Source organism: Natator depressus, chromosome 1 (genome assembly GCF_965152275.1).
Source record: "Natator depressus isolate rNatDep1 chromosome 1, rNatDep2.hap1, whole genome shotgun sequence".
Classification (NCBI taxonomy): domain Eukaryota; kingdom Metazoa; phylum Chordata; order Testudines; family Cheloniidae; genus Natator; species Natator depressus.
Window position 1 is genome coordinate 14,763,487 of NC_134234.1, and position 25,655 is coordinate 14,789,141.

General features: G+C 39.6%; 1 protein-coding gene across 4 annotated transcripts in view; it reads left to right on the forward strand.

Moving 5' to 3' along the window:
* Positions 1-25,655, forward strand: part of UVRAG (UV radiation resistance associated) — a 149,400-nt gene that overhangs the window by 10,178 nt on the left and 113,567 nt on the right. For 2 of the 4 annotated variants that reach the window (XM_074955215.1, XM_074955207.1), the window contains exons 2-5: positions 8,508-8,625; positions 9,635-9,669; positions 14,723-14,884; positions 16,702-16,776. In XM_074955215.1, the coding sequence (XP_074811316.1) occupies positions 8,508-8,625; positions 9,635-9,669; positions 14,723-14,884; positions 16,702-16,776 (390 nt within the window). Of the gene's footprint in view, positions 1-8,507; positions 8,626-9,542; positions 9,563-9,634; positions 9,670-14,090; positions 14,143-14,722; positions 14,885-16,701; positions 16,777-25,655 lie in introns of those variants that run through there. The other 2 variants (XM_074955233.1, XM_074955223.1) reach the window with 2 other exon arrangements.

Genomic DNA, 25,655 nt, shown 5'->3' on the forward strand with positions numbered 1-25,655 from the left:
GGAATCAGTACAATATTAAAAGTTAAATATTAATCAACTTATTGGACTCTGCTACATTTTCAATCTTCAGAAGGCTGCAAATATTTTGACAACATACAATACAAGTGCATTGAAGGGAAGGTGGGGGTTTTGACATCTGGATAAGGGACGGTTAGTACTCTTGACACACAGGAAATTGTGGGAGGCCACTTGGGACTGTGGAATAAGCTTATTAACTGGCTGTTTCTGGTAAAATGGTTAAGTGACCTAGTTAACAATGTAGTCATTATTTTCCTCATTGTCATGAATAGGGTCAGTGTGTACCTCTCACCTACTTAAGGCTGTCTGCAAATGTGAAGATATTGCACTGGTTGCATTCAGTTCAGATTTAAAAGGCTTTCTTTGGCATCCTAAGGGCTGCAATAATTTGAGACACATTCTATGGCTTTGGAAAACATGGGCCAAATTATGACAGGTATTAAGTGATCTGATTAACTAGCTAAATGTTCTTGTTGCAGGGTTAATTTGTGAAGTTTGAAACTTTAGCCACACTTACTATAGCCGTTTAATATATTAGTATGCACATTAGTTAACTGTTTGCCCTCTCCCTCAACTCCAAAACAGTTGGAAGGATTTTGCTCATTTTTTCCACACAGTCCCCTTTGGGCATGGCCTAAACATGAAAACTTTCAGCCCAAAATATGAAAGTCCTGGAAAACTATGGACAAACAGGGTTATAATGGAAACAGTTTCACACACTAAACCATAGCATGCATGGTCAGCGCTCATAATTTTAAAGGAATTGTAAAGCATCCCCTGTTAGTAAAACATCGTAACCAAAGTGGACTGATAGGAACATTCTCAAAATTTACAGATAAAGACAAAGGTGGTGGTGGGGGTTTTGGCTCAAAAAAGATGAGGTCAGAGGAGGTTTAAAAAACATAGGGCACAGGAGTCAGAAGATAATTATGAAATGAAATCTCAAGGTGTCTCTTAAAAGTGAGGAGAGATGGAACTGAGAGAGTGGTCAGGAATGAGTAAATTCAACCCAGTAGGTCTCACCCCAGCAAGTATGACTGCTTCAAATCATCAGGTAGTTGTGAGAACCCTAAATGATGGGTCGTGTTAGGTAACAGGGTAAAACTCAAGGATGAGTCCGGGGTTTATACATTTAAGTTAGCAGCATTCATTCAAAAGCCTTTATCTATATAGGAAGATTATACGGGTATAATCTCTGTGTGGACACTTATTTTGGTAAGAATGGTTTTTTGGGTTTTTTTTAGTTTAGCTTAAACTCCTTCCCAAGTGACATGCGGTAAACTGAGAAAAGGCACTTAGATCTGTATAACCTCCTCCTTCCCCAATATAACTATTGGTTTCATTTCACAGCATAAGCTATTGTGAATAAAACTCTTCTGAATCTTTCAGTTGGCTCTGTGTGGATTGAATTTCCGCTCCATTAATCAGTTAAGTTCAGGAATATGCCCATGCAAATGCAGTTGTGGGAGTAGCCCCTTGGTCGATCATGTGTTAATGTTTTGAGGGCTGTTGCAGACATACCTCCAGTACCTTCCCTCTACTGATCTATAAGGCAGCTAGCCTCTGCTGGATCAACTATAAGCCAATTAATGGCAGCTTGAGAGGGCAGACATGATTAGTTGACGCACACAATTTTAAAATTGTAACTGCATAATAAAACACACACTTAGAACGTCTATCCTCTTATCCTCATTGACGTTGTCTTCTTAGATTGTAAACTCCTTGAAGCAAGAGCAATATGTGTATAACCATTCATCATTCGGACTGGTATCTCTTTTCTCAGTTAAGTCTGGAAAGGAAGGGCTTGCAGAGGGCAAAGACATACTGAAAGTACCCCTTAAAAAGGGAGGCATCAACTCAACAAACTGAGGGGACTTGGCATGGAACAGAACAGTGGTGCCACACTGTACACCAACCCACAATCCACTTTGAAGAGAACAGATGTGCTCATGTGACAGAGAAATGACAAAGGAGGAAAGAAAGGGCACAACACTCCAGCCAACAACTATGTCTGCAGGGCACGAATTGGGCTCCTTGGCCACCTAAAAACCCATCAGTGAACCCCCTTGGCAGACATCAGCCTCACGTCGAGGGATAGCCAAAGAAGAGAGCATCCAGCACAAGGGGCATGAATTTGGAGGTCTTACTACTACTGTGATATAAATATTTTGCTGAATAAACAATCCATGATGATCAGTTGCTGCATGGTCTGACAAGATAAAACATCTAACTGAGCTTAATCTAAAACTTGAAGAGGGATCAGCATAGCAAAGGCTTGCTCCTCTCCACATGAGAATTGACAGGACAAGCTTGGCTGCTGGACATTAGCCATGTTAGTTGCATGGGTTCCTTGATTCATACCTCAGGAAGATTGAGGTATGCCAGCTGCCTGCAGGTTGGGTCTCTGAATTAGATCCATAGAGAAGGCAGAACTTTTTTACCTTGGCAGTATTCCAGCAGTGACTTATGAATATTTTTGTTCTGGAATAGTATATCATTAAAGGGGATAGAGTTCAGTGGTTAAAACGGAGTAGGAATTGTGACTACTGTCTCCTGGTCCAAGTTCTGCCACACTTTGTCTGATCCTGGGCATATCATTATGCCTACTGTTACCTGAATTCACCTGCCTGCAGTTTGGAACTAGACTTCTTCCGCTTTACATTTAAGGTTCAGAATGTTCTTGTGTGGTAGGGGTATTGCCAAGTCATTTGAGATCATCTGATTAAAGTGCAAAATATCAACAGGAACATTGATGAAAATATTTTTCTATGCCTTGTGTTAAGCTTCCTTGTTTATGGCTTCCATGATAGTTCTGGAAAGACTTTTAATGGTAGTATTATTAACTAATAACTCATCAGAATTTGAAGGAGAATCAAGCACTTTATAAACAAAAACAATCTGATTTTTTGAAAGAATCTCATCAGTACTGCACCCTTGGAAGTGCTGTAAAACTTCTGTAAGTTTTGTGTAGACACACTAGCTTTAAATTCCAGTAACAATATTGTAACTGCAGAACTAGGTGACAAAACTTGGTGGCATGATTTTTTTTTTTTTTTTTTTTTTTTTGGGCTCCTCATTTTTGATGGCTTTCAGAACTTCAAGATTCTGTAAAGCTCTTTGGAATACTTAAAGTATGAAAGATAGGACATAATCCTTTAATTAAGGATTTCTCATACACCGTTCAGGATTTGCAAAAAGAAAAGGAGTACTTGTGGCACCTTAGAGACTAACCAATTTATTTGAGCATAAGCTTTCATGAGCTACAGCTCACTTCATCGGATGCATACTTCCTCTAGGAACTCTGTATATGCATCTGTTTTTATCTAATTTATGTAAAAACACAATTGATCTGATTGTAAACATAGTTGGCCTATGTTTATCATGTGACTGCTATTTCCATAGCCTTCTTTCCGTACTCATTGTCATCTTAAATTGTGAGCTCTCTGGAATAGGGACTGTTTTGTCTTTCTCTGTATAGTTCAATTGGACTGTAGTTCTGACAGAGGCTTTTAGATATGACTGTAAAACAGAAGGGACTAGATGCCAGAATAAGTTTATAATCACCCAGATTTTTTTTTAATACATTGTTGTGTTGGAGGGAATGATACGTTTTTATAAATATCCTGTTGATGCTCCCGCAGTCCCTTTTTTGCTAGCAATATTGGCTTTACTTTGACATAGACTTAAGGTTGAGAAACCATTATCCAACTTAATCATGTAAAAATGATTACTCAGGAAAATATTAAATAAAAATTTTAAAGCCAAGATGAAAAATAGGATTATTCATTCCTCTTTGCTCATTTTGTTTGACTTAAAGGTCCTGTCAGCTCTTTTTCATAGTATTTAAACTATTGTTTTCAACTGTTTTTTAGACTTCAGAGGGATTCTGTGTTTAAAAAAGTCGTTCTTTTAAATGTGAAAGCACAATGCTTAGTTACAGTAAAACTATTCATGCGTGAAGAATTGCTTGTGTGACACTTATACATGTTCAGTTTTTTAGGAGAAGATTAGAAATAAACTCTGTAAATAGTTAACAAAGCTTGCAAAAAAGTCTGTCTGAGCTAACAAGTGGTCATCCTCTAAATATTGCTTATTCTCCTGCAAGTGGACCCTTTTTTCTTTGGATGTCTCTAAGCAGGGTCCCCTAGAAAAGGGGGTTCTCAAGCTTTTTTCATTTGTGGACCCCTTTGGAAATTTCAAATGGAAGTGCAGATCCCTTTGGAAATCTATTTGTCTGTGTGTGTATATAGTTGAATTCTGTTCAGTTTTCAGTTTGTCTTTCGTGGACCTCTTAGACATAGTCCATGGACCCCTATGGATCCACAGGCCACAGGTTGAGAACAACTGCCATAGATTAACAGTGGGGACAGTGACTCCATTTATAAAATGATCAGTTGGTGGAAATGTCTCAATTTAAACATGAAGATAAAGTACTGCTGTTTTGGAAAACTCCATCTACCATGCCAGCACATCCCATGGCTGTTAGCGTCCATAAACCTGTCTCTCTGGTTGACTAGGGCCTGCATAATGATGGAGTAGTGACCTTTTCGGTGTATGTGCCCATAGTTGCCCCACCACAAGGAGCACATGAGTCCCATCGATGGCCCTGGTGCAGTTTGGACAGCCTGTATTCTTAAAACTAGCAGTTTATTTCAGGGCCATGATTAATGCACACCACCTTTGGGTGAAGAAATCAGGACTGTGATTTAAAAACATTATTACCACAATCTCAACAGTGGACTTGCAACACCAAATTGGTTAGTTACAGACTTGTAATAGTCTGGGGTAGACAGCTTCTGAGTGGCTGTGGCAATTTGCTTCTGAATCGATACACCCTCCCTCCAGCATATGCCGTGATGCTGGAGGATTCGGACAAGCTACTCAAAGCTCCAGGAACATCTGCTGCTTTGTGCAAAAGTTCTGGAGCCACTGTTGCATATCCCAAGTCTGCATGATGTGATCCACCAGTTTATGCTCATGACCCTCATCCAAAAGCACTGGTATATCTATGGGGTATCTGCAGTTACGGCAACAGGCAGGAGGAGCATCAACCGGATGGCATCTGCCAGGTCTCTACCACCTTGTGAGAGGTGTCTTCGACCGTACAAAAACCATTGCTAACACATGCACCAGTGTCTTAAGGATGCTGTGCCTGACTCCTGAAATAGCATTGAAACATGATCTCCACAGGTTCTTCCATCTTGCTAATGCTGATTCTGGGAATGTGAGGACCCAGAAATGACCCTGCTAGATGTGTTCATGATCTAAGGCAAGTGCCACGGTACACTCTAAATGACGGCCTAGAGCAGGTATAGCTGGTAAGAGTGATAAGAACCCTTGTATATGATCCCAAAAGCAGAAAGTCTGACTCGGATCTGCATAGTGCAGTATGTGCATAGCAGCACAGTTAGAAGCAGGTTCAACAATTGAAAACCCAGGTTTACAATGCAGTTTAGACACTGAAGCGCAGGCGTGGAAACATCAAGTCCACAAGCACAGGTCCTACAGATCTGCGTTTACAGTGCAGGCAAACTCTGAGTTGCCTGATATTGCTCCATGGATTATTTCTTGTTAATTCTTCTTAGTATCTCCATGTGACAGTTGGGGCCTACTGTGGGTCTTATTGACTGTGGGGAAGACCAACTTTTAGCCATCACCATTTTTCTATTAGATGTCACATTCTCCAATGTCTGTGCAGTCAAGGACTTGTAGGTTATTTGTTTAAACTGCTCTGGTGGGAGGTATATATTGGAAGAATTAGAACAGTCTTTTGGAAGGCACAATGAGAAATCTAGAATCAAAGCTATACTATGGAGCTAGAGAAGGCTTCTGAAATGTGGTGTGCCAAGGGCTCAAACCTGATCTTGAATATGCACGTTTGTATACCTTCTTATTGTAGAAAAACTGCTAGCTTTAGAGAGCCGAAGTATCGGTTTGGCGTGAAATGAAAAACTCTTAACTTTGTATTATGGCTGCTTGTGAATCACTACAGTTCGTTTAAAATCAGAAGCTCAGCCTGCTTGTAATACTACCAGTAGCTTCTGTTTCACATACTGCATGAACTGTCCTAACTTTGGTTTTTGGAGCAGTAGTTCATAAGTACAGGATGACTGATCACTTTATTAGTGTAGGTGAGGCATTAAAAGATAAGAAAAAATATATTAAAACTGACACACTACAGTGTAACAGTGATGGGGAGGCCATACAAGTATTGAAGGAGAACTTCCTTGCTTTTTTTCCCCTTAATTTGTCCTTCTAAGCTGTGTGTGTGTGTGTGTATATATATGTGTGTGTGTGTATATATATGTATATATATATATATATATATAAAAAAATAAAATTTTTTTTTTTTTTGCATGAGACTCAAAGTGATGGCTTCCCATATATTCTGCAATATTAATATTAAGAGCTAAAGACCACTGTCCTCTGGTTCAGATTCACGATATGGCTGTCCTTAAAACTAATTAAGAATGTTTTCCTGATTCTAAATATTTTGTATTAAATCTCTTTGTTGCTGAGAAACTAAAATAAACTGAAGAGTTGTTCCTGTTAAACAGTGTTGTTAAGAAGCTCTCAGTCTGTGTCTCGGACAGGGCATAGGGGTATATGAAATAGGTTGTGGTTCCTCATCCGCTCAAAGTAAATCCAGTCGAGGAATATTTGTATCTAAATAATGAACTACCAGCAAACAGACTTTTTTGAAATATACAAGGGATCCAGTGAAAACTTTTACAAGTGTTAAGGATCAAGCAGCAGCTGCTTAGACCTGTACACTTAAAATTGGGCCATGAAGTGTTTAACTACGTGACGTATGTGTTTTTTCTACAAACAAAAATTTATCTGCTTGGTTAAAATGACTGCTTCTGGGGAAAAGGTTTTTTGACTTGAGTGTGACTGGAGACTGTAAAATTTTGTACATTGTGATAAAAATGGCTGTGCCAAAAGTCTGACCTTTGTGAGCTTAGCGTGTTGTGAAACTGAGAAGCTTGGTCACAACTATCGGATAACCTGGGCCCAAAATCTAGGATTAAGACACACATTTTATTGGAACCCGATATAGTACAGTATTGAAATAGTTCAATGAAATCATTTAAAAAAAAATCAAGTGTGTTTACTTTAGCTTGGAGGTAACATTTTCTGGAGTACTTGAACCACAAACAACATATTGTGCTAGTCAGAGAAACACACTGAAAATGACCATAAGTGATGCAATCTCATTTCATTCAGTATGGACAATGGTTAGTCATTTCCTCTTAGCTTGGACAAAATCAACAAATGCTGAAAAGTAAACTTAATTTTTCATATAAAAAGTTTAGCCAACCCAGTGAGAGATTTCTTGAGCCTGTTTCACTAATTACACTAATTCATCATTACAGGGAAATCTGTCTTCCTAGAATGAGATTAATGTCTTTTGTTAAAGAATATGGCAGTATAGCTTTCACAGTGCAGTTCTGGTTTCCTCATCTCAAAAAAGGAATATTAGAATTGGACAAAGTACAGAGATGGGCAACAAAGATATTTAGGGATATAGAACAGCTTCCATATGAGAGACAAAAAGACTGGGAATGTTCACATTGAAAAAGATGACTGAGGAGGGGAGATGGCTAAGGTCTAAAATATCATGAATGGTGTGGAGAAAGTGAATAAGGAAGTGTTTACCCCTTCACATAACACAAGAACGAAGGGTCATCCAATTAAATTAGTAGGTAGCAGGTCTAAAACAAACATAAGGAAGTACTTCTTCCCACAGTGCAGTCAATCTGTGGAACTCATTGGGGATGTGCTGAAGGCCAAAAGTATAACTAAATTCAAAAAAGAATTAGGTAAATTCATGGAGGATAGGTCCATCAATGGCTATTAGCCAAGTCGGTCAGGGTCAGCAACCCCATGCTCTGGGTGTCCCTAAATCGCTGACTGTCATAAGCTGGGACTGGATGGCAGGATGGATCACTCAATAATTGCCATGCTCTGTTCATTCCCACTGAGGCATTTGACACCAGCCACCGTTGGAAGACAGGATGTTGGGATAGATGGACCTTTGGTCTGACCCAGTATGGCCGTTCTTATGTTTTTATGAATTGGGCAGCTTTTTTAGCCAACCACATGTCTGTAGTTTGGCGATGAACTTGGTAGAAAAACCTATTTAGAATAGAGGTGGTGCACCAGAGCAGAACTAAGAACAGATTGGCTAGATGAAACGAACTGTAACTAGCAGCCTCTAAATACTCAGAGTAAACAAGCACCATGACTGCCTGAGAAGTCAATCTATACCTGCTATTTTGTATATTTGTCTTCATAGCTAGTTGAACTGGTTTTTCTAGCAAAATGGAGTCTTTTTTTTTTTTTAGAATACTTTTTTTGATGTCTAAACAGGCCCATGTTATCAGCTTTCTCCTAGAATAAAGCAGCTATTCACAAACAAAAAACCATAAATTGAATGTACAGTTTTAACTCCTGCTCCTCAATGTCCTTCTTTTATATTTTTTTAGCGGCGGCTTCGTCACCTTCGGAATATTGCTGCACGTAACATTGTTAATAGAAATGGTTATCGCCTTCTGGATACCTACTTCACTCTTCACTTGTGTGATAACACTAAGATATGTAAAGGTAAGGGCCTATTGTCAACATTTGTCACGTAACTCCATCTTCCTATACAAACTACACTGATGCTCCTTGTTCAATTTTTTTGAAGTTCATTCTATCTCGAATTTGTTTTGTTTCTTGGTGACTTGGCACCATTAAAATTCATTTGTATTTTCAGATGAGCTAAAGATAAACAATGAAAGCTTTTGCATTTTCTTCATTTTCCATCAGCAGATAGACCCAACTATCAGTCTTGCAGCTGTCAAGCTGAGTGAATTGTGTGCTTAGATTACACCAGTACCACTAGCTGGGCTGCTAGCAAAATAGGTACTCTTTTATATATAAAGCAGCTAGTACCTGCACAATGGAGCACTGCCTCTCTAAATTTGTTCAGATTAGGGCTTCAAGGTTTGGTCTTCTCTGATGACTCTGTGCAGCTGATGTGCCCCGCACTATTTGCCTCGTGCATTGATAGGCAGCTGAAAGATCAGCAGCAGGCAGACTCAGTCAAGCTGAACAAGCTCTTGAACAAACATTCCATTTCTCCTACATCTGACCTAGCAGCTACTGCATCCCAGGAACAGGCACAATCTGTCTTAAATTCTTCTAAGATGCTTATCACCATGGTAACTAAGCTCCAGACAACAGTTGTGGAATACTGAGTCCCTAAATGGCAATGTATGCTTAGTCTTGCCTGTTTTTGGTGAGCATGTTTGGATGTTGGTTTTTTTCTCCATCTGTTGGTCCTTGCCTTCTACTTCAAGCAACAGGTGGAGAGATTGGATGGCAAAGTGCCATTAGTGAGGGGGAAAAACTGGTCTTTAGATCTGAACATTGGCAAGCTCTCTTTGATCTGTTTAGGTAGAGTTTCGTTCAGTTTTTACGAGAACTAATGCATCAGTTACCTTTGCATAGAATATACTTCTAGGACTTGTTTTACAAAACAGTTCCCATTTAAAAAGTAAGTATTTGTACTGTAGCATAAAATATTGATATGGGCTGAATTTCTCTACTCAATTCTTTTCTCTCCTAGAATTTTATAGGAGTGAAGTGATCAAGAACTCCCTGGTAAGTTGATTTAATATTGGTGATCTTGTATAGAAACCCTTGTGCTTCACTTTTATCTCTTAATGTGTAGGCTTACTTAATACTGAAATGTTTCAGAGTAACAGCCGTGTTAGTCTGTATTCGCAAAAAGAAAAGGAGGACTTGTGGCGCCTTAGAGACTAACCAATTTATTTGAGCATAAGCTTTCGTGAGCTGTACAAATAAATTGGTTAGTCTCTAAGGTGCCACAAGTCCTCCTTTTCTTTTTGTTAATACTGAAATATTGCACTTAGCTCGTAGTAAAACATCTGAAACAGTCTTTTCTTCCATTTTCCAGACTCAATGACTAAACTAGTATAGCTGGATCTTATTGTCCACTGCCGAAGGTTCATGTCCTTATGGGGTAAAAGTGGCAATGTTTTGGATTAATGACAATCTGAGTCTCCTTGAGGGAGATGTTATCAACTTAATATCATGTAAATCTGAATTCTCCAACTACTGTTGTAACTGCTGTTAAAAGTATCACCTACAGTTACTAACTGGAAGGTCTCTTTTGTTCGTTGTGCATTTAACAATATCGTGTATAGTCAGTTTAATCATTGCATGTGTTGGCAACAGAGGAAAGCAACATTTCAAAACAACAAAACCCCAGAACACGACAAATGCATCTGTAAATCCACAGAAACTGATAAAAGGGATTTGGGGCAGGTGTAATATATAAAACTACTACTAACTCACTTCTTAAAACTGTTTCAAGTTGTACCTTTAAGGTCTAATTTTGCAGCTGACACTCTTGGGTGGGAGAAACCTAGCAGCTGAACAAAACAGACGGGAGAAGGGTGAGGTCATCTTTGAAGACACAACTTGAACCTCAAACAGGAGTTGTGGTAATGGTAGAGGGAGGGAGTCAAGGAAATCTTGCTTGTTGTGAATCTAGGCAAAGAACTTTTTTTGCCTTTCCTTTTCATTTGGCGCTTTGCTGCTCTCAGTAACATGTTTTGGGTAAACTTTTTTCTTATGTAGCCACCCATTTAAGGTAGTTTTAATTAAATAAAAAATGTTTGTGCATTTTTAATTGAATTTCCATCCAAACAGAGCTTGATATCATTGCAAGCAAAAAATTACCAATCTAGTAAATAGAAAATGGTGACTGATGCATTTCTTAACATAACAAATGTTAAAAAATAAATAAATCTAAGTTATGCGATATAATTTTTGAAAATTGTGTTGAGATGTAATGTATCCTCCTGCGTAGCAGAACCCACCAAATTTAGTGTAAAGGTTATATTTAGTTGCAAAACAACATGTTTTAATGGCTACTAACAAATGAGAATCAACATTTCTTAAGAAAATAACTCAAGTACAAATGCAAAACATGATTAAAATTAATTATTTAGATTAAGGCTCCCTGCTTGCTGATTTAATCGTGATTAAAATGGTGATTTATATCACTTTTAATCTAAATCGATCCAGCCTATTCCACACCCCAACACTACCCTTCCCAGCATCAATGGAGAGAAGGAGAGCTTCTCACAAGAAAATTGTTTCTAGCCCCTCATACCTGGGTAATGGGGACATCTCTCATATCAGCCTCAGAGTAGTGTGGGGTTTTTTGCAGTTTGAGTCCTGAAGTCCTTACTACTGAAGGTTTTGTTATACTCTAGCACTGAGGTAGCTCTACCATTACTAGTAATGCTGGCAACATTAAAAAGACCAACACTAGGCTGCCCTATCATGTCACAGTAGCAAAGAAGGTGCTCTGTGTATACTCTACTAACGCTTCTACTGGTGCTAGCAACGTAACTGCACTGGTTAGAGAGTGGAGATAAAAACCAGATAGATGCGGCTGGTGGCTTGGCACCTATTTTCTTATTGCTTCCAAATATAGATGGTTATTGTGGGTCTTGCTAATTATATCCTTTGGTCACGCTGGTATTGCTATCTGACTACTACTAAAGTGTTAAAGCTCTAAGAAAATAGTGCACCTGAAATGTAACTGTGTGGATAAGCATGGTGCTGCCTATCTAGTCTATGCAGCTATGGAGTATCAACTTCAAGTGTGACGTGTCCAGTCCTACTAATCAGCGGCCAAGTGTGTGAGCTAGAGGCCTCAGATGCACTTCTGGTAGCTGTATCTCAGAATATGAAGGAGATTCTTCTCTTCATCCCTTCCCCTCTCCCTCAAAAGATGATCCTTGACCCAAAGGTTGGTGAGGAGTAATGCTGTGAAGTATTGCTTCCTCTGTTAGGAGGGCTTCCTTGAATACTTGTCTGTTCTTCCTTGTACTAGGCATGAGGTACAAGGAGAAGGGGAGGAAATAAACTTATTCCCACTTATCAGCAGGTCACAATTTTATGCAATGTCTAGAACTGGGTTCTCTTGGACAAGTGATTGTCCCACTCTCCCTCTGTTTGGGGTATCTTGGTTATGATTTCCCAGAATGAGTCTCGTAAAAGAAAGCATGTCACACTTCGATAGCTTTGGGAAAGAAAATATCAAATTCTTGTGCTCATTCCAAGTCCTCTTCAAATGTGTGGCAATCTCTCAAAGCTGAGTTACTGAATAGCAGTAAATTCTATCAATTAATATTTTTGAACAATGTTTTATATTGGTAATTTGTTGAACTAAACAAAACACTCTAGGCTAATTCACTTTCATGTGTACATTTTTTTTCACTCTGTTCCCATGTTAAAAGCTTTACAAAATTTATTCTGTTTAAAAGCTGAAAAGGGTAAATCATCTGACTATGTAAATTATTTAGCAGATGGCTACAGTACTAGCCTGATTCAGTTCTCACTTTCTGGAAGAGCTAGTTGCAGTGGTGGTACATACAGTGCTAGGTATTGTTCGTATTGCATGAACCCTACAATCAAATGTTTTTAATGGGAAACTGTCATGATGTCTAGACTCAAAACGTGACCTACTTTTTCAGACAGCTGTCAGCACAGGCCATAAACTATTGTTTTCCCCTCTTCTAGATGTCACAAAACACACAAGTATAATTATTATTCTCCTTCCTCCCTTGCCTTTAAAGCCAATTTACATATAAAAACCAGCAGCCTAACACTTACAACTAATGCCACAGATGCCAATATGAATAGGAGGGAAGAATGTAGCTTAATAAATTCCAGTTAGGCTTTAACTGTGAGTTCAAAATAACTTTGAAAATCTAGTTATCTTGACATTGATGGAAAAAAAACAATAAATTCTAAAAATCTGAGCTATAGAGCTTCTGAATGGAGTTTCCTAGTACTGCTGGCAAACTGTATTGGAAGGACTAGAGCTGTTGCAAATTTTTGTATAACATTCTTGTTGTATAGGGGGTAATTAGGGAATATCTGTGTTGTGTGGAAATATGGTCCCTACTTTCAGGAACTTACAGTTTAAGAAACTTAGGTCCTAGAAACTGAGAATTAAAATTGTGTTATGTGCTAACAGTCTATAGATGGCTTCAGTGTAGCCTAAAGCTTACAAACAAGTATCTGATCCTGCAATCCTTCCTCTTGCAAATATTCTGTACTCAATGAGTACTTCTATTGATTTCAGTGGTACTTACATATGGGCTACAGGACTCAGCCCTCAGAGGCTGAAAATGCTGGTGGTTAGACAAGTTTCAGATATTTTCCAAAGATATGTAAGTCTCTCTTATAGAGTATTAGGGAAAACATAGGTGTTGAAGTAGCATAAGTCAGATTTCTTATCTGTGCACCACTTTGCTGCTAAGTCCAAAGATCTGTTACCTTCCTGGAAGTTTAAATTCAATCTGTGTGCTGAAGTTGGACTTTAGCATATGAGGGTTTGGTAGCAAACTGGGGGAGCTATCCAGCAGGGTTTGAAGACCTTCTGAAGTCAGGAGACCTTGAGCACATATTTGAAGATCTGCTGATTTGACCCACCTCCCCCAATTGTCCAAACCTGTTGAGTTTTCCCTGGGACCTTTTTTATAACTAGAATTCTGCTGTATTTAGTCTGAAATGGAAACTTAATTATAAAGTGGGGGTCTATCCAAAGAGAAACAAGGTTAAATGATGCAATCCCTACTAATTGGGCTGCAAATCTTAAAGTAGCACATTTTAGTAAGTTTCTGTATAACTGCCAAGTACTCTACCAGTATTTAATTTCCTGTTATGATGGTAGCCAGCAATAGATATATAAATAGCTCTTTCTTGCTAGGAAAAATTCAAGAGGTGAGTAAGGGGACAGGGACTTCTGTAAAACTTACAGAAGGAAATAGATACCCTTTGGAGTCTTCTCACTCTGACCTATTAATCACTAGTGTGCATGTTTAAGCTTGCAGCATGTTATGACTATTTTTCATAATTTCTTAAATATAGTGGCACCATGATTATTCAAAATTCTTGACACTTGAAACCTTCTCTAGATTTAGAGAAATTAGTCCAGCAGGATTTTAAGTCTGTTTTTTGTCAAATGCTAAGGTCTGGACTTTTCTGGCTGGCTCTCCAATGTCTAGAATGAAGAGAGCTCCTCAGAAGGTAGGAAGGGCTTGGTATCAGCAATGCAGAACTTGAGGGGTGAAGGGGAATAGGAACAAACCCCCATTAATAGTTAAACCAAATTCAGTTAATGAGAAGTAAATTGGTGTTAATATAAACTACAGCTCTTTTTTAGAAGCCAAATGTTAAAACAGTGTGGAACACGATCTTCACGCTACTCCCATTTTCTAAAAATACTAGTATTTGTATTTCTTGAAAAAGTGCCTGTTGTGGCAAAAGGCAATTAATGAAGTAATTTCCTGGCGTCTCATAATGGAAGGAAGTAGTAGTTGGTCTGAAAGCCTGCAGGCTTTTGCAGCAGCAGATGGAAATGGGAGCCAAACTAGGAATCTTGATCCGGAAAATTGTGAATAATGAAGGAGCAGAGTCTCTGATGGCTTGAGGCTTCTCATGTGTAACTTTGTAGAATGTTGATCTTGCAGGGTGTTACTTCAGTTCTTGCAGTCTGGAAGTTTGACATAAATACTTGGCCTCTTTAAATTTAAACACACTGTACGTTAAACTGAAATAACACCAAAGAATGTTGTTGTTCCTACATCTTTATTGTACTTATCAACAGAATCCAACATGGAGGAGTCTTGATTTTGGAATAATGCCTGATCGCCTCGATACATCTGTGTCATGTTTTTTGGTGAGGATCTGGGGTGGCAAGAAAGAGCTCTATCAGCTGTTGATCGAATGGAAAGTCAATCTAGATGGACTAAAATACTTGGGTCAGCAGGTAAAATAAAAGCATATTTCCTCAATTTGTGGATTAAGTAGCTAAGTCTTTTTCTTAAACAGAGTTGTAAGATCAAGGCTACAAACAGACTGAAAGAAGGAAAATGATAAAATGAAATAAACACCATCTTAATTATGGAATTAAACTAATTACAAAGGGACTGCTAATATGGGTAGCTCTACCCATTGCAAAGATCTTTAAATAATCTGGATGGGCATGATGATATTAAAGTTATGTTGTGAAATTTCTTGGATTAAAGTTGCTTTAGCTACTTGAGCTTTTTAATCACAATAGTAGCCCCAAGTGAGAAACAGTGTATGATGTTGTTACTCTGTATGTGATCACAGTTTATTTTATTTAGCTTTTCTAATTGGACTGTGCTAATGCTACTAGAATGCCAACAATGCCCTTGGCATAAAACAGTCTTCAATCCAATTACAGATTAAGAAACCAAGAGGATAGTGTTAACCTTGGAACCTTCCCCCATTCTTCTCTAGTCCTGGGAAATCACTTGTCTGACATGGGTTTAGTACAGCAGTTCTCAAACTGTGGTTCAGGACCCCAAAGTGGGTCAGGACCCCATTTTAATGGGGTTGCCAAGGCTGGCATTACACTTGCTGGGGCCTGGGCCCCAAACCCAAGCCCCACCGCCCGGGTCTGAAGAGCCCCAGGTGCTGGGGCTCAGGTTACAGGCCCCCCGCCTGGGACTTAAGCTCGTGGGGCTCGGGCTTTGGCCCCCCCCACGCAGGGCGGTGGGGCTCGGGCTTTGGCCCCCCTCCTGGGGTCATGTAGTAATTTTTCTTGTAAAGGGGGTCACGCTGCAATGAAGTTTGAGAACCCCTGGTTAGTATTTATGGGTCTTATGGAACAAGTGGAATCTTTGGCTATGATTTTACATAAATGCGAGTCATTAACATTAGTTTTAACATATTTTCTTTAAACTTCTAACTGAAGTAAAGGGGAGATACGTAGAGAGCCGTAACTCATGAAACAAATGCAAGGTGTCTGTTCGTCGTAATTACAGTAGGTTGACACGCTTTGTTTTAAAGGAAGTTTCTTAGACAAGTGTCCTGCCCTGGTCTCTCTTGCTGTTTGAGTTCACTGTTCTAAAATGAATCCACAGCTTTAAAAGATGGAAATGCTTTGAAATGTCAATTATTTATAAAATAGGCTTGTAATGAAAAAGCATTTGTTGGATCCAATACTTGCTGTGCAGAACATGAATTGCAGTGTTCTGTTTCATTTTATTGCACCAAGGAAATAGGCCCCTAGAGACTATTCTCTAACACTACCTTTTTCATTTAGAAGTAACCTTGTCCCTTCAGCTAACACACTTAATGTAGGACCAGTTTTGTGTTCAGACATAAACAAAAAAAAGATCTAACTGTGCATTATCTGCTGAAAATTGGCTCCTTTATAACTGAGCTGTCTGAGCTATTTCCTTGTTTGTTTTTTTTATTATTTTTGATCTTCCTACTATTGCTCTACTTCTGGCTCTAGGAAAGAGGAAGACTTGTTTATCTGATACTGTAAGTAGTTATAGGTGCTATATAGTGGTTAAGGCAAATATTAAATTTTTATTTTGCATCTTGGAAGATGGACATATATCACTGAGCATATCGGCCGTTTCCTGTTTAAAGGTGTGAGAGTCAAGTGTGTTCTCTACAGTAATAGTTCAGTTCATTGACAAGGTTCACATGCTATTAGCACTAGAGGGAAGACCTGAAAAGGTGAGTCATAAAATTAGCAATTAATATTAAGCTTGATTTCACATAAACTAAGTTGACCCTAATGTCATTGGTGTGTGTTTTTTACAGATACACGCTCGAAACCCAAATGAAATAATTTTTGGGTTGAATGATGGCTATTATGGAGCTTCATTTGAACAGAAGGTACGAATACCTAATATTTATGCAAATTATGTAGTAATGATAGTCACAGGCTGTAATTTAAATTCTGTTGGCATAGACCAGCATTTTCAAGGTTGGATGCCTACTGTAAGCACCTAAATAACTGGATGTTGTGAGTGTTCAGCATCTCTTAAAAAATTGGGCCACTTAAATGGCCTCACTTTCAAGGGTGCTGAACCTTTCCCACTTTTGTCTAGGTGTCTAACTTTAGGCACCCAAGCTTCCAAATTTTAGGCAGTTCTTACTGTCCTCTTTATTTAACCTCTGTCTCTGAGGCTCCATGTTGCAGTTTCCATCTTTGCTTTCCCAGTAAGTTTAATGGAACTAGTTGTAGCCAGTGACTGGCTAGTAAATGACTAGAAGGGTCACTGTTCAATGAAACAAGTTACCTCTTTCTCTCTACAAAAGCAGAGTGCCGCAGATAGCGCACTCCTAATTCTTGCCATCTTGGATAACTGGATGAGTAGTAACCTCGTGAACCTTGTAACTGATACTTGCAATCCCCCATGACCCAAGCCCAACCCCAGATGTACAGTACCTTCCCTCTTAACTTGTGTAAATTTGATTTTAAACATTAACTTTAATAAAATTTTTAAAACTGAACTTTGGTTATCTTAATGGCTGTGCAGAGCACAAATGCTAGATTAATGAGATTTCATGCAGTTACACAATGTTAAATGCTTGCTTTTAAAATTGGTAGGCCCAGTATTTGATCTACATATTTAAAAAAATTTTTTTCCAGAGTCTCTGTAATGTTATTTAGCTGCTCAAAAATGCTTGTTTTCATCTTTGAATACTATGGTTTTTAATCAGTCAGCACCAACAGCGCACACATGTGAGAAACAAACTTTGTAAAAAGCTTGAAAATGAAATCTGCTTCAAGTGGCCAGTAATCATGAAGGATTACTTTAGATTTAAAATACCTTGAGTGGTTGTGTATTTCAAAACACTTAATGACCAGACACACTAATACTAAAATTAAATCCCCCATCTTCCAGTCATTTACATTAAGCGCTGTAGCTCTTTCACCCCCTTCTTTGAATGATTTCCTCTCTTTCATGTCTCCTAATTTTAATCCTCTAATTTTTTTTCTAGCTAATACAAGGCAAGCAGAATAGTCAGCATTTTGACCCTGACCACACTATAGTTGAAGCTGTGTTAGCAAAGGACATGTATGAATGTAACTATTGCATTTTCTAAGCACTGACGGGGTACAAGAGCCATACCTTGCAACTGAAACACAGCTTGCCCCAAAGAGCTTGCAACCAAAACACATCATTGTATGCAGGTGGCTCTGGGAAGCCAACAGAAGTAAATGGCTTTTCGAAATACGGCTATTGACTTGCTGCTTGTGATTATTTCAGAGATGAGACTTCGTGAGGAATATGAATAAAGGCTAATGTCTTTAAGGTCTAGAATCAGGCTGACTATTCCATGCTTTGGCGAAGCCTCAAAAATGGCATGGAGATGACTCTGAGAAGCAAACAAGTGGGGCATACAGGCTGTTAGAGGGGCCTAATGTGCATTTGCAAACATGGTAGTGGTTTCACTGAGCAATGTGGACATGTCGTTTTTTTGTTTTTTTTTTTTCCCCCTGATGACTGTTACAGTGCACTACAAGCATAATGCCAGTATCCCTCAGTTATGCTGGATATCTGTAAGTTTCCAGATGGAATTCAGGACTCTGGTTTTAGTTTGTTTTTTTGTTTGTTTTTTGTCTCTTTTAAAAGAGCCCTAAAGGGTTTGATAATAGGCTAGTTGTGAGGCTGCCTCTCATGCTATCCTTCCTTTTAGCTGCCACCAGTCACTGACTGAAGTCAACTTGACTGAACTCAGTGGTCTACCAGAACCTGAATTTAACTCTTCTGGACATGATGCAAGACTCATCTTTTGCTCCTGGCAAGGAGAGTGTCTGAAGTGTTGGAATTTTATTTGGGTTTGGCACTTCAGTCTTACAGTATCATGGAAGGATGAGCAATATACCGTGTAACATTTTATAAGGGTGCATAAAGCATAGATGCACCTCTGTTGATATCTTTATAAATTGAAACTGAATTAAAAAATTTAGGCTTAAACAATCTAAAAGAAGAGAATACAAGTTTTAATAAGGCTGAGTCCCAGCTAGGACCTACTGGCAAAATTTTTTCAAGGCCTAACAAGGAGGACACAGATTGGGGGATTTGTAATGTTTGTGTTAGAGGAGATCCTTAGTCTCTCTCTGTAACTGGGACCTCCAGCAACAGTAAAATGCAATATGGCTCAGGAATAATCAAATCCTGTTGAGGAGCTTGCATATTGTAATTTGAGGTGCTTGGACATAAATGTTGTAGTTCGTTGACAGAATCAGTTTCTCTAATTCTCAATTTGATTTCTTCCTTACTGAACGAGATTCTTGGAGTCCTAGAACAAAATACAACACATCTCAATATAACTCTAGTTTCCTATTTTAAATTAATCTTGTTCTGAGATGCTGGCCATAAACTAATATATGCACTACTGACACAGCACTGAATGCTAATTAAAAAAAAAAAAAATTCTGAGGATCTTTGCCATCCCCCTCACCATTGTCTGCTATCATGACAGTAATGGGAAGTTGGTGGTTGTTATATGACAACCATCAAAATGGAACCAGACTGCTGGCACAGAAAATAAGATGGTAGAGGATTTTTTTAAACTAAAGCCTGGGAAAAAGGCAACAGCTGTAGAGGAGCACATGATTTGGGAAGACACATCCATTAGGGATGAATTTATTAAAGGGGCAACTCTATGTCCTAGTATAGAAGATAGGAAAGAAGTTGGTGAAGTACAGGTAGGAGCTAGTGATGAACAGTCAAATGTAAGAGTCCCATGCAAGCATAACACATGAAAGCCAGCAACTAAATATTGACAAAATGTACAAGTGCTTATATACAAATGCTAGAAGTCTAAATGCTAAGATGGGTATATGCCAGGCATTAAATGCGGAAATTGATATAATCATCTCAGAAATTTGGTGGAATGAGGTTAATCAATGGGACATGGTAATAGCAGGGTACAAAAGACATAGGAATGACAGTTTAGGTCTCACTGGTGGGGGAGTGGTACTAGGCTATAAAAGCATAGTCAAGGTGAAAATCTTAAATGAATCAAACTGTACTATAGAGTCTCTGTGGATAGAAATTACATGCTTGAATAATAGTATTAGCAATGCACATATACTGACAACCACCTGACCAGCATGGTAACAGTGACTATGAAATGCTGAGAGGCTACAAAACCAGAAAATGCAATAATGGGTGATTTCAGCTATCCTCATATTGACTGGGTAAATGTCCCCTTAGGGCAAGATGCAGAGATACAATCTCTAGATACCATAAATAACTCCTTTTTGGAGCAGTCATCCTAGAACCCACAATTGCCTGGAGAGGCAATTCTTGATTTAGTCCTCAATGGACACAAGATCTTGTCTAAGAAGTAACTATATGGTCACTATTACCCAGCAATTCAGCTAATCTAACTACATTTATCATCCTTGTAGGGGGAAAATTCTAATACTCTTCTCCCCCCCCCCCCCCCCCTAACTCTTAAAAAGGGAAGCTACCCAGGAATGAGGATGCTAGTTAGATGGAAGTTAAAAAGAGCAGTCACAAGGGTAAAATGCCTGCAACCAGCATGGAGAGTACTAAACACCATAATAGAGGCTCACACCAAATGTATCAGAAAAGACAGTAGGAATACCAAAAGAATGCCACCATGGCTAAAAAGCAGAGTAATGGAGGTCATTAGAGGCAAAAAGCCATCTTTTTTTTTTTAAATTTGAAAGTCTGATCCTAATGAGGAAAATAGGAAGGAGCACAAACTCTGGCAAGTGAAATGTAAAAGTATAAGACAGGCCAAGGAAGAAATGGAGAAGCAACTTGCTAAAAGATGCAAACACTAAGTGGCAGGATATCTGCAGAACAGGCAGTAGGACCCCTAAACAATGAAGGTGTTAAAGGAGCACTCAAGGAAGAAAAGACCATTGCAGAGACGGTAAATTATGGAGTTAGGTTGACATAAGGCATCTTACGTTGACCTCATTGTGTCTGTGTCTGTCTGTCTGTCAGTGTCTACACTACAGGCTTGCTCCCGCTGATGTACATGCCCTACTACACGGACAGAACTCCACCTCCATGAGAGGCGTAGGACTTATGTCGGTGTAGTTAGGGTGACGAAGTGTCCGTGTAAATGCTGCACTACTTACTTCAGCTGTTGGCTGTCATTCTTGTCAATTTCACAATTAGATCAGATAAACTGCTGGAGCCATGAAAATGACAAGGGCGGCCGCGGGGGCTCCCTGCTCTGAGCCAGGCGCTCCTGTTGAGGATGTGCACTGCTGACAGAAGGAGGGTAGAGTGGACATGAAAAAGTCTGTAATTACTGCAGTGGTTGTAATTTGACCTAACATAGGTTGACTTAAGTTTGTAGTGCAAACATACCCGAATTCTTTGCATTTGGTTTTCACTGCGGGGGATGTGGGGAGGTAAGCACATCAGAGCTGTTCTTTTGAACAACAAATCCGAATTGCTGTCCCAAACTGTTGCCTCAATAGAAGAGGTTTGGAACAAAAAGGTGATAGTTGATACAGTGTACTTGGATTTTCCGAAAGCCTTTGATAAGGTCTCTCATCAAAGGCTCTTAAGAAAACTAAGTAGCCGTAGGATAATAGGGAACATCCTCTCATGGTCCAGTACAGTAGAACCCCGTTTATCTTATCTGATTGGAGCTGGGGTCAGATTGGCTAATCAAAAATTTGGATAATCTGGACAATGGGAAAGTGCGAGGCTATAGCACCATCTAGTGGCCAAAGCACAGATCGTCTGCTTCTGGACCTGCTGCTCTGGTTACTAGGGTAATAGAGGGTCGGATAAACTGGGTTCTACTGTAACTAATTGAAAGATATGTAACACAGGGTAAAAATAAATGGTCAGTTTTCACAGAGAAGAACAGAGTTCTCTCTCAAGGACCTGTCCTGTTTAACATATTCATTAATGATCTTGAACAGGGTGAACTGCAAAGTTTGCAGATGATACAAAATTATTTGAGATAAGTCCAAAGCAGACTCCAAGGAGTTACAGCGATCTCCCAAAGCTAGGTGACTGGGCAACAAAATGGCAGATAAAATCAGCATTGATAAATGCAAAGAAATGCATCTTGGGGGGGAAAAAGATAATACCAAATATATGTATACAATGATAGGTTCTAAATTAGCTGTTACCGTCCAAGAAAGAACTTGGAGTCACTGTGGATAGATTGGTGAAAACTTCCATTCACCGTGCAGCAGTAGACACAAGTATATTAAGAACCATTAGGAAAGGGATAGAAAATAAGACTGAAAATATCATAATGCCAGTATATAAAACCATGGTGAGCCCACATTAAATCCTGTGTCCAGTTCTGGTCACCAAATCTCAAAATGAATATAGTGGAACTGAGAGGTTCAGAGAAGAACAACAAAGAAGATCAAGGGTATAGAACATCTTTCATACCAGGAGAGACTAAAAAGAATAGAGCTGGTCAGCTTAGACAAGAGATGACTGGGGGGGGGGGAATGTTTGATAGGTCTAAAAAATCATGAACGGGGTAGAAAAAGTGAATGGAGAAGTTCTGTTTACCCTTTCCTACAGTACAAAAACCTGGGATCACCTGATGAAATTAATAAGCAGCAGGCTGACTACAATCAAGAAGTGCTTTCTCACATAGGCACGTCTAACTTGTGGAACTTGTTTCTATGGAATGTTGTTGTGATGGGTTCCCCCCAGGGTGCCACCTGGAACTGGAGTACCACTGAGCCCTCTGACCCACCAGCCTGGTCTCCCTTACACTGTACTGCTGTTACCAAACTACAAAGCCCTCCAGCCTGCACTTTTACCAGCATACATACAGGTAAGGGCACACCCAGCTGCAGTTACAAGCAGGCTCTCTGACCAGCCCCTGCATGGGAAGGCTACTCCCAGCTCCTCAGTCATGCACCCCCCTCTGGAGTATAAACCCAAAATTATACTGTCTTGCGCTGCACAGGGAACTGTACAGCCTAAGCTCATAAAATTCACGCCCTCCCTCAATGTGGAGAGGAATATGCAACAGCCTTTTGCCCCTGAGTTATGATTCCCACACACTTCACTCCAACTCACTGGTTTAGATAAAGCAAAAACAAGATTAACTACAAACAATAAATTTTAAGTGATTATAAACGATAGCAAGTGGATCAAAGCAAATTACGTAGCAAATAAACAAAAAACGCAAACTAAACTTAATATACTAACTAGATTGGATATGAATAGCAGATTCTCACCCTAAGAAACGATACAAGCAGGCTGTAGATTCTTAAGGGGCAAGCTGCACTTGCTTTGCAGCTTGGAATCCCCAGGTGTTTCGTTTCACAGGCTAAAATCCATTTAGCGTGGATCCAGCAGTTTCCCCCAGTTCAGTCTTTGTTTCTCAGGTGTTTCCAGGAGTTGTCTTGTGTGGGGAGTGAAGAACCCCAGATTGTCACTCCTTGCCCTGTATAGCTTTTGCATATGGTGGGAACCCTTTGTTCCCAAAGCTTGGTTCCCATGCCGGTCAGTGGAAAAACACTGACATCCCAAGATGGATTCTAGAGACATGTGGTCTCATCACATGTCCTTGTAGAGTCATAGCAGCCATTACTCTATAAGTGTTCTCAGAAAGGCTCCCTAGGTGGGAGATAAGCTTTTCCTAAGGCCTACTGCTTTTTCCTAATGGCCCATTGCCCAGAATAGGCCCTTCCCTATGCACTATCTAGACTGAAAGCATCTTGTCTAGTGGGTGTTACCCAGGTGTAACTACATTTGACATGGAGATACGTAGTCAATATTCCTAACTTCATATGCAAAAATGATACCTGCATACAAATAGAATAATCATATTCAGAAAATCATAACTTTTCCAATGACACCTCACATGACTTATCTTGCATAACATATATTATAATTGTTATAATCATATTATAATATCACTGCAAAGAATATGGGTGCAGTGTCACAGTTGTGATGCCCCAAAGTATAGCTGGGATCAAAAAAGAACTGGATAAGTATATGGAGGTTCATCATTGGCAATTAGCCGAGATGGTCAGGGGCACAACCCTATGCTTGGGGCAACCCTAAACCTCTGACTACCAGAAGCCAGGAGTGGAAGACTGGCAGATCACTCCGTAATTGTCCTGTTTTGTTAGTTTGCCCTGAAGCTCTTGTACAGACCATTGCCAGAGTCAGGATACTGGGCAAGATGGACAATGCTCTGACCCAGCATGGCAGTTCTTATATTCTTATTTAATAGCCAGAAATAGTTTTTGTGTATTTGTTGCTACTCCAAATAAACATCTTAACCCACTTCAGATTCAAAAAGTAAAGTACACATCCTGGTCTCAAATTGAGTTTCCTGCTATATCGAGTAGATTCGTAGAAAGAAATTAATTCTGGTAAATTTATTGGATTACAGATACAGTGGTGATACCACAGCATATCCAAACTAAGTATTGGTTTTCCTGTGGTGACTTGTTGTTTTGTTTCCATTGTCAGGAAGGCTGCCTTGATGTGGCTGGGACTTGACACATTACTGATCTCTAGCCAGCCAGAGGCGTTCATACCATCATGCCCCCTTCCTCCTTTTTAATGGAATAGCTCTTTGAAAGCATAACATGGAAAAAAGCTTACATGGCTATACAAAGCTAATACTGACTAAACAGTGAACACGATATAGCGGTTCCTGAGTATATGGTGCCCAGGTGGTTATAAATTAAAGTCCACTAACTTGGAAAAAAGTTCCAGATGAGCATGCACTCATTTGGAACCATACTTGCTGCATGACTGGGTAAAGCATTGCAATTGCTGATTTGGAACTTCCAAGCCCTTGCATCTTTAAGACAGAAGAATAGTCTTGCAAAATTCCCATCTGTGTTCTGCATACTTAATTCCTAGCTGCCACCTCTCCTGTAAAGGAGAGACGTTAATGGACGTGCACTACACAGATTAATCTTGGTAGTTTATCTGGGACGATTGGCTGGTCCCAAGCAGTCATCCTCGTGCCAGTGATCGTGCATCCATTTCTTAATAATGTCCAAAGGCTCTGTTTTCATTAACATCCAGTAGGCTAATAACTGACCTTATCAACTTGGTTTGACAGTTGATATTTCTTTCATGGGAGTCTTACTAATCTGTACCTTTTGACTTGACTTCTCAGGGAAGTATTTGGTTCATTTCCCTTTTTGGAGACAAAGAAGCTTTGTTAAGGTTTTTTTTCCCTTAATCTCCAGTTTCTTCTGTTTTGTGACAATGGCCACTAGGTTGATGGAAGAAAAGGTTTTGGGGAAGACTTAAAAAGCTCCTCTCTGGTCCCCCTCAATTCTGTGCCTGAGGGATATTCTTTTAGCTGTTGATCCTAGCAGCCCAGTCACTACTGGGGGTGTGAATTCAAAACCATGTGCCTCCAACACTGCTGTTCTGCCTGAGACCACCATGCAGCTTTCTCACTCATCCTCAGGACATAAGAACCCCTAGAATTATGTGGTCCCCCTCTTCTTGTGGTGTTTGGAGTACAGATTTTATTTCCCTGCCTCTGCAGCCCTCTCAGCCACTCAGCAGAGGAGCCTTATTATGTGCTCTGAGTGGGTTTTTGCTCCCTCCTTGCTAAAACCACCAAGGTCTTGTGGGCTAGACTGCCACTTTTCAGCGCTTCGACTTTCTCACTCAGGGGTGTGAAACACCCCCCCCCCCACCCCCCCCGAGCGCTGCAAGTTTCAGTGCTGTAAAGTGGTGGTGTAGACAGTGCACCAGCACTGGGAGCTACTCCGCTCGTAGGGGGGTGGTTTTTGTTTGTTTTTT